This window comes from Trichosurus vulpecula, chromosome 1 (genome assembly GCF_011100635.1).
Source record: "Trichosurus vulpecula isolate mTriVul1 chromosome 1, mTriVul1.pri, whole genome shotgun sequence".
Lineage (NCBI taxonomy): Eukaryota > Metazoa > Chordata > Mammalia > Diprotodontia > Phalangeridae > Trichosurus > Trichosurus vulpecula.
The window spans coordinates 362,588,365-362,608,446 of NC_050573.1; the positions used below are offsets into that span (position 1 = coordinate 362,588,365).

Sequence of the window (20,082 nt, forward strand, 5' to 3'; positions counted from 1 at the left end):
ATCAAACAGTAGGGTGTCATCATTCCCAAAAGGTGAGAAATCCCTCTGATAAGTATTTGATGGGAACGAAGAAGATGGAAAGAAAGTGAGAGTCTAGAAATTCAAATGAGAAGATAATTTATTTTAAACCATCTGTGGGAAATTCACCTTTTAGGAAAGGTTATGCAAATAACTAGGGAAACCAGATTTTGGTAATATTTCCCTATGCTAATAAGAATATTCACATATTTATTTCTCACGTAGATCTAGGTCTCCCAAAGTAATCAAAATTAGTCATTGGTCCTTCAGGTCCAAGGTATGATATCACAGGGATAAATCTTCCTTTGTTTCATTTTAAGATGAGATACATTTTTGCTTTCTTTTGACTCTGGGGGCATGTCAGAAAGGGTCCTCTCTAACCAACAATTTCATATTTTGTTTGCCAAGTGTTTTGTTTTTAACAGGGTTTACTATCTTCTTATATACGTGGCACAGGTCTCAAGTGACCACAAAATCCTTTACTACCCACCTCAGTTTCATTGTGGATGCTTTAAGACCTAAAGATTACTTAAAATTTAGGTAGTCTTAAATCAAGGAGTTTAGATTTAATGATGAGTACCTTCTGGAACAGATGAGGTCATATAGTGAAAATGGTTTTTGAAGTCTTCTGTTGAAGAATCTAGCATCTAGAACTACGTCCACTTTACTATAATACTATAATATAGTTATATACACTTAACCCACCTTATGAGAACCTTAACTCCTTCATTCCAACTATTGACCTCCCGGGCTTTTTTTGTCACAACTAAAAATTCAACTTCTACAGGAAGCCTCTCTTAATTCCAGTACCTTTCCTCTTTTAATTATTTCCTATTTATTCTGCATACTGTTTGCTTCCTATATTTTTATTTACATGTTGTCTCCCCCATTCAATTGCGATTTCATTTGAGAGCAGGGACTGTCTTTTAGCCCTTTTTATATCCCCAGAGCTGTGCACAATGCCTGGAACATAGAACATATTACTTACACAGCAGGCACATATCAATAAATGTTTATTGATTGACTGATTAACTAAGGTGGGTGGTAGAAGCCACGGAATAAGGGGATGGATGTGACAGAACCCCTTCCCTCTCTTGAATTATTCTTTCCTTCCTGTGAATTCTTAATTACAGTACTTTCCTTCTCTTATTTCCTATCTAGCCTGTATATAGCTCACTTTGTATATATTTGTTTGTTGTCTCCCCTGTTAGACTCCGTGAGGAGAGGAATTTTTTTTTTTTTGTAATCATTAACAAGCTTTATTGTGTCACCAATAGAAGCAGGAAGGATTTTAAGAATCTGTGCATTTGTGACACCAATACAAGTGGACCAGATTTTAAGAATCTGAGCAATTTAATGGGGGAAAGATGGACACTTTTATACAGAAAGACTGGAAAGATCTGGATGTGATCTAGGAACTGCTAATCACCTGGGTGACCCTGAGGTAACAGAGAAGGGGTCTAGATGGGATGAAGGGTGGGAGATAGTAGCCTGGGGCGGTCCAGAGATAACAGACAATGAAGGGCTGAGCTGGGTCGGAGGGAATGGAGAATTGAAGGTTGAGACTGGGTCAGAGCCACCACAAAAAGACATTTGAGAGGATTGAGTGTCTAGGTAGAGCGCAGGGATTCTTTTGCCTCTCTTTGCATCCCCAGTACTTAGCGCAGTGTCTAGTACATAGTCGGTGCTTAATAAATGTTTATTGAATTCTTATATAATTCATTTGGCTTATTTATCTTATACTTTGAGAATATAGTATAGTTTAAAAAAAAAAAGACTGGATCTGGATCAGGGTTCCTCGGGATCTTGGCTTCCTCATCATGTCACCATGTGACTTGGGTTCAAGTTCTAGCTCTGTTAATAAGACTTTGGGCAAATCAATTAACCCGAGTCCTAATTTCTTCATTTGAAAAAAATCAGGAATCCATCTCCACTGGGTCTATTTGCGAAGGAAAGCACCTTTTGCCAATTTTTCTTCTTTGGATGACCGCTACTGGCGTGCATGCCTTAGTTGCGCATAGTAGGTCTTGCGTGATAGCTAGATAACTGAACTAATCTCCCCGATTGGGCTCAGGTGGGCAGGGACCATGTCTTCCCTCTGCATCCCTCCCCTTCACTAGCACTTGGTACAACGTGGTGCCTACGGGAAAGGAACGGAAATCTAACTTCCCTTACCCTAGGAGAACACCAGCCCTCTGACACCTCCAGCAACACTTGTATCAGAAATACCCGACATGAAGGCAGGCGGAGCATCCCAGGGGGCGGGGACAAAGGAGGGCGGGATTTAGCACGCAGCCAGAGACCAGTCTCCGCGCCGGGTGCGCGCTTGCGTGCTAATTCTTTTAGCCAAGAAAGCCGGACGGCGCAGGCCGGAAGTGAGCGCGTAGAAGGTGACTCGATTTCCTTTCACTCTCTGGCCGGCGTGGAGTTTGTTTTGCGCTTGTCCGTGGAGGCGGCGGAGGCGACGGCGTAATGAAGAATAAGCATTTCCTCAGAATAGCTGCTGAGAAGCTAATGGAAGCCTGCCCGGGCCAGGCCCGGTATCTTCTGTAAGAGGAAACGAGACCGACTTCGGGGTAGAGAAGGGGGTTCCTAGGATGTGTACGTGGGAGGGCGGAAAGAACGGGGAGAGCATGCGCAGTGACCCAAAGGGGGCGTGACCAGAAACTGACTGAAGTTCTCTCCTCCTTCTCTCCCCTCCCCCCAGACATCTCTATTCAATTTAGGTCAACAGTAAATAAACTTTTTTTTTCTCTTTCTTTCTTTTTTATATAGCTGGGAGTACACTACCTCACAAGGTGAGTATATAGGAGAATACTCAAGGAGAGGGTTGGGGAGGACGTTTTTCTTTATATATCTCAAAATTGGCTGATAATCGTCCATAGTGCTGGGGACGATGAATCACATTCCTGTGGCATTTTCAAGTGGATCATAGACCACGACAGTCTAGTAAAGCAGGCAGCGCGAAGTGCAGATGTTATCTCCGTTCCCACAGATGACCAAACTGAAGCTCAAGGGCATTATTATAGACCAGATAGAGCGGCCAGGCAGCTGGGTGGTGCAGTGGGCACAACCTTCCTTGCCAGCCTCTGCTGGAGGCACGAAATAATCCCTGACAATTTTGTTTCTTTTACCCCCTACAATTAGAGAAAGGGATGTTCTAACATCCCCAGGACCCTAAAATTGTGGGCACTTGTATCGTTGTCAAAGGTCATTGTTCCCTAACCGCCCCCCCCCACCAGGCCCTCTCTCTAGCCTTGGGGGAGCGGGTACCCCCAGCCATGATAGGAGAGTTTCAGTGCCTGGGCACTACTAAATCCCTTGTCCTCCCTGCCCCATCCTCCCACTGCTGGGTTGTGTTCGCTCTGCTTCTGAAGTTGCTTGCTTCCGAAGTTGCTTGCTTCCCTCCTTCTGGTAGCCCTATCACCCTGACAGAGTATAGTGCCCAGCGGCCTCCACTGGATGGCACCTCTCTCTAATGCCAAAACTGGCAAGAGGCTGCCTGGTGGTGCATGTTTCTTTCTGCCCACTCCACCCCAGCCCCGCTCAGTTTGAATGGAAATTCCTTAAACCGAAGCATGAGAGAAAGCTTTTTACTCCCAGGAAGTTTTTTCCTTCCACTAGTCCTCTCCCCTGTGAGCTGTCCCTCACCTTCCTTCCTCTCCAGGCCTATATTCAGCATCAATATATGAGTATCTGACCCTACCTGTCCCTACCCCGTGTCTGCTGATAGGTCAGGGCAGAAAGAAACCAAGTTAATCCTGAGCCAAGGGCCTCTCTGGGCCATCTCCCCTCTCCGGCTTATAGTATCCTGCAGTATCTGGTCTCGCTCCAGCTGGCTGTAGCCCCAAGCCCCTGACCATCCTCACTGTACAGGGCTGCCCCAGGGGATGGTCATGGGGCAGGAAGCAGTCACAGGACCAATACAAAAGCCGTAGTCATGGGAAGGATAAGGATATTCCTTACCTAGAACTAGTCTTTATGAAGGGGTCCTGTCTCTCCCTTCTGACACCTTCCTACCGTAAAAGCCAGTTATTTCCCCTCCTTACCCCACCAAAAGCAACTTAAACTTGGAACACTTTAGAGTGAATGGACCTTGTGCCAGGGATGCACTATCCTCTCCCCCACACCATTTCCCCATTCTGAGACTCTCATTCTCTGCACCACTGATTCCAGGGACATGCTTTTGTCATCCTACCCCTGTGCCACATGAGGTATTGAGAACCACCCTGGGCCTGGAGTCAGGGAGACCCGAGTTCAAATTCCGCCAAAAACATTTGCTTTGTGTGACCCTGGTCAAGTCACTTAACCCTTGCCTCAGTTTCTTCGTCTGTAAAATGGAGATGATAGGGTTGTTGTAAGGACCAAATGAGATAATAATTGTAAAGTGTTTAGTGCAGCATCTGGTAAGCTCTGTACAAATGTTAGCTATTATTATTTTAGGCAAGTGTTCTCCCACTTAGAGATGTAGAGGGTTGGCTGGGGCAAGAAGAGGTTAAGCCACTTGCCTAAGGTCATGTAGCCAGTATGTGACAGAATCAGAACCCAAAGCCAAGGGATTTCAGGCACATAAGCCGTATGTTAATTTGTTTAGCAGATAAGAGTGATACAAAGTTCAATTCAAGAAGCATTGACTATATCTCTGCGAAGTACAAAGGTCTGTGCTAGGCCCCTAGGAAGACAACAAAGATAAATAAGATATTTGATTTTAAGAAGCTTCCCATTTAGTAGGAGACACAATATATGCAGTTAACTGATAGAAAGTATACTATCACAAGTTCAGAAGAAAAATATGAACCAAAATGTTATTGAAGTTGGGAGGAAATCATGATCACTTCTAGCTCAAGGAAATGAGCAATGCCTTCATGGATTGGATTTTAATGCATTTTTTAAATGTAATAAGACAGCTATTCATTTAAGGGAAACCGTTGGTAAATTTTTGTGGCCACATTTGTATGTTTGTATATCAGGTTTTTAAAAAGTAGAACATACCTCATGTAATATTTTTAAGCTGGTAGTTTGCCTTTCTGATTATGGTTTACTACTTAAATTGATTTGCATCTCTTGAGCTTGCCAGTATGTACCAAGGAAAGAAGTCCCAGGAGCAGCTGAGCAGAATTGAGAAACGAATTTTTAAGTCCAGTTGTGTTTTCCTTTTGAAGTAATCTGTCTTCTGAAGATAACCAGTTTCCATGAATGTTATCAGACCTGAATAGGAGCACCTGGCAATACCTCCAGGATGGAAATTGTTTTCCAGAGTGCTTTTCCATGGGGTGAAATCAAGTCGCAGACCAAATGAGACTTCAGTGATGTGGTAGTTTTTAAAAAAAAATGTACAAATGCAGAATTTCAAGTCAGATAACCTGGTGTTAGATCATGGACCTGGTTCTTAATACATGTATGATATTGAGCAGATCACCCTCTGACACTCAGATTTTTCATCTGTAAAATAAGGGGATATAAAATAGGTCATGTCAAAGATCCCTTCCAGCTCTGAGTCGTATGTTCTTGTCCATAAGATAAAGATTCATCATCCCTGGGATTTTTTTTAAATCTTCACTTTACTAATCTTAGTGTAACAGAAATGTACCAGATGAGAGCTCATAAACCAATGTTATTACTGAGTTATTAGCATTGCGTAGTATCTGTGGAAAGCAATGATGTTGTTCACTTCCAAAATGTTCTAAAGAGAAATGAGGATGATCTAGGTTTATATTATTTATTTCTCAGAAGATCCCAGTATGGGTCCTCCTTAATCAAGTATGGCATATGTAAATCTGTTGTTGGAATACAAGGCCACTGTTATAGCAGGTTTTCCAAAGGATTGTCACCAAAATATGTTAGTTTCCCAAATCTATAAACTGTCCAATTAGTGTGAGTTCCTCTTTCCCCCCCACTTCCTTCAGTTATTCAGATATCTCCCAGAACTATCTCACTGTTAAAAAAAAAAGAAAGAAAGAAAGCGGAACAGCTCATAATGTTTTGGCTTGCTTGATGGTGATTCTGATCTTCAGAAGGTAAAAGCAGCAATGAGGCAAACTACTGTTCTGGACTTGATTCCCCCCAGCAAGGAAAATTAGGGGCAGTAGACAGAACTTTCAGGAATTCAAAGAAAAACTTCCCAACAGTTGAGAGCTGCCTAAATATGGAATGGACTGCCTTGGGAGATAGTGAGTTCTCCTCACTAGACAGCTTCAGGTTTATCGTAAAAGCAGTTCTTGTTCAAGTTCAGACTATTCTAGGCAGCCTCTGAGTTCCCTTCCAACCCTGGGATTCTGCTGGATAATTTATGAATTTTTTTTCCTTGAATATAAAACATCATACAAGGTTTCAATGATGAAAAATATATTTAAAACTTATTCAATTTATGCAAATTACAGTCAGGTTCTATAAAAGTAATCAAACAATTTTGTAATCTGAAAGCAGCATATAAATTAGAAGGGCACTATGTTGTAGTGGGTGGAGCATTGGACTTGGAGTCACGAAGACCTGGGTTCATATCCTGTTTCAGACACTTAATAGTTGCATAACCTTGGGTAAGTCATATACTCTCTCTAATCTATAAAATGACGTCTAAGATTCCCAACTCTAGATCTGTGTTTCCAAGTTAGTATTGATTACCCACTTTGACTTGTATGTGTTAGAATAATTCTTAAAATTGTATTTTTCTAGTAATGTCAGTGACTTAAACTTGTCACCTGCAGTATTGGGATCACTGGATTACATTTGACTTCATAAGAAAATATGGAGGACCATCTTCATTTGTCTTCAGTTCCATACTATATGGGACCAAATTCCTAAGCAACAATGTGATTCTTCTAAGGTTGCTTAAAATTAGTTAAATTTTAGTTAAAAATTTTAATATTCTCAGAAGAAAACCTTTCAGTTTGTACTGAAATCATTCATAATATTGGCCTTGAAAATGCATTCCCAGCATGTGTAACACCTCTGCTTGCTTCTGCCAGCACATTGTACTTCTTTTTTTCTTTTCCATAAGGTTTTAAGGCCTAACAATTTTTAAGATTTAGAGAGGAGGTAGGACAGGAAGAACAGGTATTAGAGGCATATAATTCAACTTCCTGATTTTAGAGATGAGGAAACCAATGAAGGAGAAGTACTTGCTGAAAGTCATACAGGTAATAAATGGCAGAGCCAGGATTTGAGCTCAATTCTTCTAACCCCAAATTTGGTGAGACCCCTTTGAATTCTGAGCTTTGTTATACCTGCTAACACGTCACACTCTACTACTCTCTTATGGTCTAGTGGGGAAAAAAGTAAGACATGCAAGAACATGACTATAGATTTTGAAAATCTAATTTGTGGTAATGTTGCAGGGTATCTTGGACAAATCTAGTACCTCACTTTACAAAACAGCTAGATAAAGGTAGTACCTTGTTTTGACTACATCTGGTTCTCACTAATAGGGAGGAGCTAGTTGCTGAAGTGAAGTGGTGGAGACGGTGGAGGGAAGTGACCATTTATTCCTAGAGTTTGTGACAGAAGAAATCTAGGCATAACTAATAATACTGTTAGCTAGACTTTGCATAGCACCTGCTGTGTGTGAGCAATTATGTGGTCCTTACAACAACCCAAGGAGATAGCTATTATTAGCCCCGCTTTAAAGTTGAGGAACTGAGGCAGAGGTTAAGTGACTTACTCAGGGTCACTTGTCTAGTAATTTGTGAGGTGGAATTTGAATCTAGGTCTTTGTGACTCCAAGTCTTATACCTTGCCCTCTATGCTATAAAATCTCTTCTATTTGGGTACAAAATCAGTCTCTTTACCAGTACAAGATAGGGAATATGTTTAAATAGCAGTTTGGGGTTTTTTTTAAATTCAGTTTTATTTTCCGTTCTGAATTCTTTCTCTCCATCCTCCCCCTTCCCCACTCATTGAGATGACAAGAAAGATAAAACCCATTACAAATACCTATGGTCATGCAAAACAAATTTCCACATTAGCCCTGGTCAGAACAAAAAGAGAAGAAAATAAACTTCAATCTGGAATCCACCAGATCTCTATCTGCAGGTGGATAACATTTTTCATCATGAGTCCTTTGGAATTACGGTTGGTAATTATGTTGATCAGAATTACTAAATCCTTTCAAAGTTTATTGTCTTTACAATATTGCTGTGACCATGTAGATTTTTCTCCTGGTTCTGCTCACTTCACTCTTCGGTATCAAAAGGGCTAGGGTGTGGAAGAGAGTTTAAACTTGTTTGGCCCCAGTGGATACAACTAGGATCAAGAGCAAGAGGCAAAAGCTACAAAGAGGCAAATGTAGCCCAGATAGCAGGAAAATGTTTCTAATGATTAGAGCTGCCCGGAAGTAGAGTTCCTTGTACATGTTCAGGCTGGATGCCCAGTTGTCATATATGTTATATATAGTCCAGACTCCTTTAGTGTATGGGCTAGATTAGATGGCCACTGAAGTCCCTTCCAGCTCTCAAATGCTGTGATTCGAATCTTACTGAAGATTGCCCTAACTCTGTGTATTTCTTGTGACTGCAGGCGCTCCGGGGTTTGAACATTAGAAGAAACTGAAATCAGTGTGAGCGATGACTTAAAGCACAAATTTTTATAAGCAAAATGACGAAAACAAGGCACTTTCTGTACATTACTGAAATAGCATGTAAATTGAGTCATCTTGTTTGAACTTTATCACTCCCTACTTTTTTTTGTAAAGCTAGATTTTCATTTATTGTATGTAGTTGTTTATTGTTCATGTTACCTGTTGATAAGCTTCAGGTAAATATTTTTTATTCGAATATATTTGTTCCTATTTCTAGTTTTGGTAAAAATTCTTTAAGAAATAATATGTTGAAATTAGGTGTAATTTTAGCTAAGTCTTAAAAGTTGCCTCATTTTTAAAATTATAGATGAAAAGTCTGTTTCAGAAGGCCAATGTCCATATTGCTACCAGTTCCTGGTGCTGGATAAATACAGAGTTCGCCTCAAGCCCAAGCCAAAACTAACACCAAAAGTAAAGAAACTTCTTAATCGGGAATCAAAAAATTGTAGACTCACTTTTAAAGAAACAAAGATTCTTAAAAAGTACTGGGAGTCCAAAAGTATTCTGGTAAGTATCTTTTTCTTTTTCAACATAAATTTTTTCTAAGGGAAATATTTGCATATTGAAGAATCTTTTTATTTGTTTGGCTCTCATTGTGATTGTTAAACTGGAGAAGATAAAAATATATTTTTTCCCAAGACTGACTTTATCTGAAATATCAGAATTATGTTTTAAGGCTTAGGTGTTTTTAAAACCAAAGTTCAAACAAAAAAACCCCAATGATTATCAGTTTTTTTTATTTTGTAATTTATGACTATCTAAAGTCAAGCCTCTTGAGCCCTAAAAAAACAGATTAAAAATCTGTTCCCAGAACCAAATAGAGGACAGTTATTTTCTCATATGTTCACTAATACTAACTTTAAGTTTTCACTTAATTTATTTTTCAGTTTGTATTTTTAAGTTATTTCTAGTGTATATATGTCACCTTTTGTCCATAAAATAGGAATAAGTAGATATGCTTGTTTTGACTTCTCTATCCTCAACTTAATGGTTTATTTATTTACTAGAGAATTACCAGTACAAAAGATAAGGGATATAATGGCCACAGTAGATAGGTACTTGGGATGCAATAAATGCAATGCATTTATGTTTGTAAATGGATATATTTTTATAACACCAGAAAATTTTAAACTCTGGCGTTTATTTTATGACAAGTCTCCAAGTCCCGTGTATCACAAAGGTTCAAATCCTTCAGGGAACAGTTTTCAAACTTTATCTAGGCATATAAATACTATGTCCTGTCTTTGCCAACAGGACAAGTTATATCGTAGACCTGGTTTCAGGCTCCCTACTGAAACTTGTAAAATTGAACAGAAGGAAACAGCCATGCCAGCATCAAGAGAGGGTGTTTGTTATGGTTTCTTGATCATCAGATCCTTTGAATGTTATTTCTTTGCATCTTGACATGGTATTGAGACAGGATCATAGAAGATTTCCTTGCCTAGAAATACGGAAATGATAAGTTACATAGAGGAAAAAATAGGTGACAAGGTCAATTTTTGAAAGCATTGTGGCAGAGAGGCTAAGTCCTGGGCTCAGGACCAGGAAAGGCTGGCTCTCCAGCTCCACCCAACATGTGCGTGTTATTTAGCCTCTTAGTATTCTAAGCACCTGTCTGACTCTAGGTTGTAAAGAACATTGGTGGTGGGAGTTCCCTGTCCCTTAAGGTAGATTTTAATGCCATGTTGCTATTCTATTTTTACCTAAATATCATCAAAAATGGTTATAGTAGTGCTTTAAAAGTGAAATTAAGAAGTCTACTATGACTTTCTCTTCTCTGAAAACTGTTAACAAAGCACATTGTTAGTTTTATTCCCCTTAACTTCGAGGATCAAATTGAAAGAACATATATAATACTCTAACAAAGATCAATTGAGATAACATATGAATGCTAGCAAAATTTTAAAACAAATATATGGAGGATAGGAGTTAAACTTTTAACGTGATCATAGGAGCATAGATTTAGAGCTAGAAGAGATCTGAGAGGTCATCATCTAGTCCATCTCGTTTATTTATAAGTAAACTGAGGCTCACTTTGTACATAACATAGATTTTGTGTCTTTTTCTCTTTGTAGTTGGTTACCTGCAAAGCATGCAACAAAACAGTGAGGTATAATGGTGAAAGCAGACACTTCCTGGCAGAAATGAAAAATAATCTTAGCACCCCCAAGATCAAACCTGGCATGAAGACACCGGATATAAAAGCTTCAGGATCTACAAAGAAAAAGAAGAAATCCTTCAGCAGTAATAAATCTGGTTCCAAAGACAGTAGTCCAGCATTGATTTTCAGGTATCTGAAAACTTTATTTGAAGTGCTGATATTAAATATCTTAATAGACTAGACAGATTGCTTAATCCTACAGGGCTTCTCAAAGAAATCTTAACATTTAGCTTTTACAAAAGGGCAAATAGAAGAAGGTATTCTCTTGAGCAGAGACAATAAATTCAGCAGAGATTTGGGCTATCTTCATTCAGACACAAAGTTGAAATTTTTTATGTTGGTATTTTCAAAACTGAAACAAATTAAAATGTAACGCTCTACAATGTAAGTTGAAGTGGGTTTATCACTCACATAAAATGTGTGTCCTGACCCTGACATCACTTGATTTGTTTGAGAATTAGAGTACCTGACATCATCTTGGAGAACGTAGACCTAATAAATATAAAATCCAAGTTCCTTTTTCTGGCTTTTAAATTCCCATTCAGGAAACATTTACAAAGTGCTTGTTGTTTGAAAGACACTGTGCATGCAAGGCCTTCCACAGGCTGGCTCAAACCTGTCTTTCCAGCTTTGGCTCACGTCATTGCCTTTGTGATATTCTACTCGCCAGCCAAATTAGACTGTTTGCCAGTCCTGAGCATATGGCATCTTCCCCCTGCTCCTTGTCTTTGCCTGTGCTATGGTGGGTAGCATGACTTAGTGGGTTAGGCCCTAGCTCTAAAGTCACAACTTCCCTGAGCTTAGTTTCCTCGTAAGCAAAATGAGAGGGTCAGAGTACATGGCCTCTGAGTTCCCTTCCAGCTCTGGACCTATGATCCTGTGCTTGAGAATGCTTTCCCTCATTGCCCCCATTTTCCACTTACTTAGTTGGACAATTTTCATGTTCCATGAGTATCATTGCCATGTCCAAAACACTTGAGAAATGCCCCAGCATGTTGGCTGGACTCCATCTTGTGAACTTAGGGGAGGACATGGACAAAGTCTTACAGGATGGGCAGGCACAAATGAGTTGTTACCTATGGTAGTGGAGGGAACACTCATGTTAATGATATCGTAGAGCTATTTATTATACTCAACTCACATGCCATTTTTCTCCCCAAAACTTTTCCTGATTCCTGCCCGGCATCTCAGAGCCTGTCATCCAAAGCCCTCCCCGTAGCAGCAGGCAGCCAGCCAGGTGGTACAGAGGATTCAGCAGTAGACCTGGGCCTGAGTTCAGATCTAGCCTCGGACACAAGCTGTGTGACTCTGGATGAATCCCTTAACCTCTGTTTGCCTGTTCCCTCAATTATAAAATGGGGTGATAATAGGGCTGTCATGAGGAGTAAATGAGATAATATTTGCGAAAGGATTTAGCCCAGTGCCCGGCATGATACATTCTGTATTAATGCTCATTTCCTTCCCTTTCCTTTGTTACTTCTTACTCCCACAGACACCTCTTGAGCTCCTTCTGTTTTCTCTGTCCCAGAGGCATCTCTGCAGAGAGCAGTGAGCTAAGGGACCTGGGGACAGATCCTATGCTCTATGTCAGGGGGAGGGATACCTCATCCCTGCATCAAGTGAAGTGTCAGACACACAGATGTATATACACACAGAGATACAGCTCTAAGGGCCATAAAAATGATTCATTGACATGTACCTATAGGTGCACTGTTGGTCATATTCCCTAACACAGTGAGAGTTGTTAGGGTCCTGAGCGAGGAAGGAGAAACAGTGTGGTTTCAAGGTTATCATCAAAGATTCTCTTTCCGCATTGGCATCATCATATTTTCAGAGGAGATGCCACCGGAAGCGCACTATTTACACCAGCCAGCCCTTTGAAGTGTCCTAGAGAAACTGTAAGGGTCGCCTGATTATTTGAGACTCTTAAGACAAAAAAGAAGAAAGAAAATCATTTCCTTGTGAAGTAAAGATGCCCGCATATGTATCTGATATAATCATTGCTGGAATGCTAAATACAGGGTGTCCCAAAACAGTGCAGTTTTAAGGTGGTTAAAGCTGAAAACTTCACTAAAACTTGAGACATCCAGTATAAGAATAGGGTTTTGTTTGTTATATGGGGAACCTAAAAAATAACAAACCCCAGAGTCCATTGCCCACAGACCTATGGCATTTTAGCAATGCTCTAGGCTGAGCAGAAGATAGAATTTTAAAAGAAAAAAAATTGCTACCCTTTGACCAGTAATGATTTGCATTTTGTTTTCATTTTTTCAGAACACCTACATCTGGACAGTCAACACCCGGTTCCTCCTCAAAGAGTCTCAGCAAAATGAAGCATCATTTATCTCAGCTGAAAATGATGCTTAATAGTGAAGAAAGCCAAAAGACCCCATCAAAGGATTTCAGAAATTTCTTGTCCTTACTTTAAGCAGTGAATTTGGTGATGGACATTAATAGTTGTTGACATTGGAGCAGTTGCGGGGGTGGGGGGGGGCAGTCTGCTTTGTCCTCACAGCAGCAAACAATTCTCTTTGACATCCTTTTCAGTACTCTTTAACTGATATTTCTGGAGTGCCTGGCACATAGTAAGAACTTAATAAATACCTACCGAGTTGTGCTTGGCCTCCCTGGGAAGGATAATACCATGGGAATGCATAGCTGACATGACATATGAAGTCACATTCCAGCTTTAATGTGTTATATATTTAACATGGGGTAAGGTTGGAGGCATTTATTAAAATTGTGATATCATATCAGCTACCAGTTTTAGTCATTTACATACTACTTGTTTTTAAGAAAATTGAGGTCTACTGCCAGAGTGTCCATTCTTCAGCAATTCTTCCAAGAATTAAATTCATCTTTCCTCATTCATTCTACTGATCAGTGGGTTTGTACTGAAAAATGTATTTGTTAACTTTGAGTGATCCCTCTTTTCTGAGTGCAGAAATGTACCGTCTGTACAATTTCCTTTGGAGAGAGAGATATAAATACATACAACTTTTAGTCATATCTCTCTTCCTGCTCTTAATTTATTCTTGGAAAAATCTATGGTAATATTTTACCCAAGAATGTATTTTAATTTCTAGGCCTAGACCATTTCTAGGTCTAAAAATTTATTTCATAATGTAACATAGCAACTTCTAATTTTTTTCAGCAAAATTTATCCTAAGCTAAAATGGCACTAAAGCTTTCTTTTCAGGTTATTTACTGCTTTGGACTGTGTGCTGCTTTCTATTATCTTCTTATGGTTAAAAACCTCAGTGTTTTTCACAATTTAAAACTTTCTAGGTCAGGAATTAACAGCTTTTCAAAAGGGGTTTCCTAAGATTGGCTTTGCTCATAATCAAATTCTCACAAGTTTGGGGATATACTTGCACCTGGCTTTTAAGGCTAAGATGGCTGATTCTCTTACTCTTGAGATGGGAGTAAATTGTGAACACTCCCACAATTGGAGATAAGTTTATCACACTTGCCAATTTTTCTCCCCCTTTGGAGAAAAAAAAATTCTAAAATAAGGCAGGGGAACTTGTAATTTTCATCTTCCAGCTCTGCTGGAAGTGGCCAAGCACTATCAGTGCAATCCTACATAATAACCCTTAAAATACTAGAAGTCAGTTGTTTTCTCACCTCTTCCCTCCACCCCCAAGTCTTTTCCAAGCTAATCACCCACAGTTTCTGTGACCAGTTCTCATAGCTTAAGATCTTGAGGCTCTTCATTCCATTCAGTCCCACTAAACAAGTAAGTGGCTACTATATAGTGGTCCCTAGGGATTTTTTTTAAGGTCTCTGCTATAATGAACTTACATTCCACTGGGATGGTGTAGGAAACTACATGGATACAAATACTATAATTTAGTACAAATCACCTCAGGGTAATTTGAGGAGGAAGAGGTTGTTAACTAGGTCAAGAAAAGTTTCACAGAAAATGTGACACTTGGTTTCATCCATTAAGAATGACAAGGGTGTGACCTTGGGCAAGTTACTTAACCCCAATTGCCTTGCCAAAAAAAAAAAGAAAAAAACCCAAGAAAGACAAGGAGTACAAGAGAAATGAGGGAATCCATTCATGTCCCTCGGCGGCTTGTGTCAGTACACAGAGCTGGGAATTGTTGAATTCAGAGAACATCTAGTCCTTCGGTCTGGCATGTGTGCCATAGCATGTGTGAAGGGTAGTAATAACTCCTAAGAAGTGGATGGTGGGGGTGGGGAAAGGAACTAAATGCTAAACTGGAAAGATTATGTTGTGTCTAGGAGGAAGTGAGGAGTTACTGAAGGTTTCTGAGCAAGTCAGTAATGTGGTCAGATCCTTGCCTAGGAATACATTATTTTGGCAGGGAGGAAAAATAAGCACCAAAGGAGAGATTTTAAAAATTGGAGGAGGAATAGACTGGAGAATAAAAAAATGATAGAAATGATTAGTAAAACTAAAAGCCGGTTTGTTTTTTTCAAAAAGACTAAGGAAATTAATAAACCTTCAGTTTTTAAATAATTAAAAAGAAGAGGACTGAAAATCATATCAACACAATAAGAAATGTAAATGAAAAAAATCATAAAATCAAAAGTGAATGTAGCAAAATTATAAAGAATAAGCATGGCCTGAAAGAAAAGATATGAGAGGATACTCCTAACACATCCCTTTGCAAAGATGAGTAGTTCAAAGGTGTTGCACACAGTGCACATGGTTTGCAGACATTCGATGTATTGATTAGTTTTGCTGATTTTTCCCTTTTGTTATTTTTTTCTTTAAAAAAAAAACTTATATGGATGGCTTTTTTGGAGGGAGAGGAAACACATTGGGGAAAACCGTAATAATGTGGAAAATGAACCATCAGTAAAAACATTTTTTAAAAACAAAAGAAAAAGCCTTAGTGGCTATGGCACTCTTCATGGAATAAACAAAAAATGGAATACTTGTTCTTCCCTGGAGTTACTTTGGAGGGGAGATCAGACAGAACGAGTCTATCATCCTTCAAGTTCGCTCTCATAAGACTGTTGCCTCCCTTTTTAAGTTATTTGCAGAGGAAGTCACCATCCCAGCTAGGCTATCTATATAGACATCTGAGGCTAAGACCCATAAATGACAGCCCAGTTCCCTTATGTCATTTTTCCACTTATTAAATATTTGTAAAGGGTCTATTACATGCAAGACATTGTACTAAGTGCTGGAGAAAATACAAAATTAAAGCCTACCTGCTCTCAAGGAATGTATAATAACCTAGTCCTAAATCTTAAACACTCTCTCCCACTTGATCAAGTAGCATATGTATGCTTAATCACATAAAAGATGGATCTCAGGCTATCTCTGTGTAGCACCCTTCTCCCAGAAGATTTAAAGATGCTTAGATGGAACCTACTGGTCAGTATGGAAATTTTGTTTGTTACTATACACCTACATAGACAACACTACATCTAAATACATGGATTGCTAATCTGAAGGCTTTCAGATCCATGTGGTTGACATGAAATGCATTCATTCCTTGAGACTATGAGTCCCATGTCCCAAAGAGGCACAAAGGAATTTCCTCAATCAAGGGGCTTAACTTCTTTGGACAATCTAGTGTTGGAACATATTGTGCTATTAGTTTGGGAAATAATGAGTTTTCCATAACAGGCCCCAACTCCAGTCCAATCCTGAGTTCTTACATAAAGTTGATTGATATTCATTTGGTAATTGCATGGAGAGATGGATAAGAGAGAGTAGAGATTGGAAGCAGAGGGAGCAATTAGAGGTTTTGAGATTATTTGATTCTATGGGTGGAGGGAGAATTGGGTTCCTTGCATATGTCTATAACCTAGAAGACATGGTATTCAAGAAAGCTGCCATGTGTCAAGTAGCCAAAATTTTCCAGCTAGGGTTTGAGTAGCCAATCCAATCTCAAGTGCCAGTGGAACAAAGGTATGGGCACCATCTAAAGAAAGATCTCTGATAGCTAAGACTCAGAGGATCCCTAAGGACTTTACTTTTGGGGTCACTTAAGAACTCCCTTATCAACTTAAGAAACAATAACTCTTTCACAACTATTTTCCCTAGGAGAGTTAGGGTTTTACCAATACGTTTTCTGATAAAAGTAAATCATTGTACAAGTAAGAAGCATCTTAAAGAAGGAGGTCAATTCAATAAATCAATGAGTATTTATTAAGTACCTACCATGTGCCAGGAACTATGCCAGCCCCCAGAGATATAAGGTCAAAAATGTCTTCTTTGCCAATTTACAGTGTGTAAGGTGAAATCTTAGGGTTGTTTTGTTCTGCATTTCTCTTGTTATTAATGACTTGGTGAGTTTTACATAATTGTGAATGCCATTCTTCTTTTGAGACATGTTTGTTCACATCCTTTCACCACTTATCTATTACAGAATGACATACACACGTGTGTGTGTGTACGTGTGCATGTGCATGTGTGTTCTATCCCTTGTTTGGTTAAGAATATATCTCCTGCCCGTATCTGTGAGGTCTACTTTGATCTATTTTTCTTCTGATTTTTAAAAAACAATATGACCTTTAATACTAAAATCACATATCCATTTAGAATATATTGTGGAATATGGTCTAAGATATTGGTCTAATCCTGATTTCTGCCAAGCTGCTTTCTAGTTTTCCTTGCAGTCTTTATCAAATAGGGAGTTCTTTTCCTGTCTTGTTTTCTGCTTTATCATGGTGGGTTTGTTGACTTCCCTTGTTCTAATTATACAAATTTGCATACCTTTCTGTGTTTCTCTTGGCACCTGCATTTCCATTTCCAACTATCTACTCATTACTGGTCTTTTCATCAGGAATGCTTGGAATTCCTCTATTCCATTAAAGATCCATTGGGATAGCTTGTAAACTTTTATCTCTTGCCTTCTGGAATATCATTGCAAGCTCTCCTCCTTTAGAGAAGCAAATACTAAGTCTTGTGTAATCCTTATTGTAGTTCCTTGGTATTGGAATTCCTTTCTGGCAACATGGCACATTTTTCCTTTGACCTAGAAACTCTGGATTTTGGATTGGCTATTCCTGGGAGTTTCCATTTTGACATTTTTGTAAATGACCAGTGGATTTTTCCCCCCACCTTCCGCTCTGGTTCTAAGAGTTCTAGGCAATTTTCATTTGTAATTTCCAGAAATATGGTGTCCAGACCTTTTTTTCTGATAATAATTTTTGGAGAGTCCAATAATAGATTCTCTTCTTGACTTGCTTTTCAGGACAGTTTTTAAAAAAATATATATTTCCTAGATTTTCTTCTGTTTGGTTTGGTTTAAATTTTTTGTCTGTTTGTTTTGATATTGCTTGTTTTGTTGAATCATTATTTTCTGTCTGGCCCCTTCAAATATTCAGGGCAGTATGAGCTAGGCCTATCAGGTATTGAGTATAATAAGCCAGACCAGGCCCTATCTTTAAAGGATTCCAGGACTCTGTTTGGGGACTTCCTCCTGTCGCTGGGCTCCTGAAACTCTCCCTGTTGTTGGCTCCTCTTGAGCTCTTCCCCCACTAATGCTGAACTTCCACCATAGGACAGGCCATAGGGCCTGCTTGACCTGGATTTTGCAAAGGGCCTTTCTCCTACAACCTAGCTGAGGCCACTAGTGTCCAGATAAAACCATAATGAAATGTCCTGAGGCTAGGTATGTTGGGGCCACCAGTACGGGGCTGGTGTGAGACTCTGTTTCCATTTTGTATCAAATGAGATATTTCTAAAGTCCTTAGCCTTGTGCCTGGCACATAATAAGTGCTGTATAAATGCTTGTTCCCTTCCCCCTCCTTTCCAGACATGTGGTACTGGACTGCCCAGAATGGCCCAAGCTGCTCCCTCAAGCGGGGAGCACTAGGATTTTCCCGAGGCTCCAGGTGCCACTGCCTTGCTCAACCCTCTGTACTGAGGCACTTTGTCTATCCCAGAAACTCCACAGGAGGATCTGTACAGCACTCTGATGGTCCTCTGTGGAATTTTGGGTTGACTCCCTCCACAGCCTAATAATGTGGTACATCCTCGAGCACCAGTGGGATGCTTTCAGAGATATGGGATGCTCAGTGCTGTAATGTGCCACCACCTGCCCACAATCCCCCACCACTTCATTTTATTTTTTAAAACACTTAATTTTTAAAAATTTTTGCATCACCTTTACTTCTTAGTTTATCTCTTTTCTGTCCCCACTCAGAGAGCCACTCCTCATAACAAATAATAAAAAAGAGAAGGAAAAAATGTGTTTCAGCAAAACTAACCAACATAACAAGTTTGACAGTACATACAAATGCACCCATTGTCCTCCACTTCTACAAGGAGAGAGGGAGGTATCCCCTTCATCTTAAAACATTGTCAACAAAATTATTTTCGATGGAAAATAAATTGTGTCAACAAGAGACAGCATGCAATAATGAACCCCTGTCCATTATGGTGAACTAACCTCACAGTCAGAAAGATCCAAGTTCAATTTCTCTGACAGATTTCACTGGGCATCTTTGGGCAAATTATCAAACTTCTGCCTGCCCCAAGGAAACTCTGAATCTGTAAATTGCTGATAGTACAATGAAACAATAGCCTAAGTTTTTTAAAAATCCCACAACTATTCACCATCTTATGTACTGATTCATTCAAAGACCAGTATTTGAAATCCCTAACAGGTTCGTGGCATTGGGCTGGTTTTATTTCCAATATACATGTCCATGTAGATAACTGCTTTCTATGTGTCACTGTTAGCGGCAATTTGCTTGCTTATTTACGTCCAAAGAGCAGGAAGAAGCTGAAGAAGAAAGTATAGAATCGGTGCTTTTGAGAAATATTAAACTCTGAAGGACTCTTTGCATGGTCAGCTGGCTTCATTTTAGGAGTTGAGCCACCCAACTCAGTGATTCATTATTTCAGTCACCTATTATTTGATTCATCAAACCTTTCATCTGAAGGGAAAATGAAATAGATACAGATTGGATCACAGAATATTAAAGTTAGCAAGGACTCAGTGATCATTTAGTATAACCCCTACCTGAAATTCAAATTGCATGCATGTATACACACACGCACACACACACTAACATCCAGCCTCTGCTTAAAAATCTCTATGGGTGATGGGGAATTCATTATTTCAGAAGGTAGTTCATTTTATTTATTTAATTGCAACTTTATTCCCTGTAATTTTTGCCCACTAGGGGCATCCCCTTGGGAGGATTTGATCCAGTATTTCCCAGGACTATATTTTATTGGATAAAACTTATTTTAAACAGATAATACAATATTACTAAGTTATGTTGGCATGTGTTGACAAATGCAATTGCAAAACTGCTTGGAGTGTAACATATGTTTTTCCTCAATAAGAATTCTGAAGATAATTCTCGAAACATCACTTTTCCTTTTTTT

At 39.4% G+C, this 20,082-nt stretch overlaps 1 protein-coding gene across 3 annotated transcripts; it reads left to right on the forward strand.

Moving 5' to 3' along the window:
• The first annotated feature begins 1,315 nt into the window (after positions 1-1,315).
• On the forward strand, positions 1,316-15,240 carry C1H18orf21 (chromosome 1 C18orf21 homolog). Of its 3 annotated transcripts, XM_036755830.1 has the most exons (6): positions 1,316-1,462; positions 2,794-2,816; positions 8,530-8,650; positions 8,898-9,097; positions 10,666-10,880; positions 13,026-15,240. In XM_036755830.1, exons 3-6 carry the CDS (start codon positions 8,608-8,610, stop codon positions 13,177-13,179), a joined length of 612 nt encoding a protein of 203 aa, XP_036611725.1. In that variant the 5' UTR covers positions 1,316-1,462; positions 2,794-2,816; positions 8,530-8,607; the 3' UTR covers positions 13,180-15,240. The 3 variants fall into 3 exon arrangements, 2 of the variants coding, with proteins under 2 accessions (XP_036611725.1, XP_036611720.1); XM_036755825.1 differs by lacking the exons at positions 1,316-1,462; positions 8,530-8,650 and adding an exon at positions 1,899-2,567; XR_005010215.1 differs by lacking the exons at positions 1,316-1,462; positions 8,530-8,650 and adding an exon at positions 2,348-2,594 and having other exon boundaries at positions 13,026-13,184.
• Positions 15,241-20,082: the final 4,842 nt, after the last annotated feature.

Excerpts from the sequence above, each read along its gene's own strand:
- C1H18orf21 (XM_036755825.1), top strand. The coding sequence starts at position 2,491 with ATGAAGAATAAGCATTTCCTCAGAATAGCTGCTGAGAAGCTAATGGAA. Across the intron at positions 2,817-8,897 it reads GGAGTACACTACCTCACAAG|ATGAAAAGTCTGTTTCAGAA; the intron begins GTGAGTATATAG and ends TTAAAATTATAG. Across the intron at positions 9,098-10,665 it reads GGGAGTCCAAAAGTATTCTG|TTGGTTACCTGCAAAGCATG; the intron begins GTAAGTATCTTT and ends TTCTCTTTGTAG.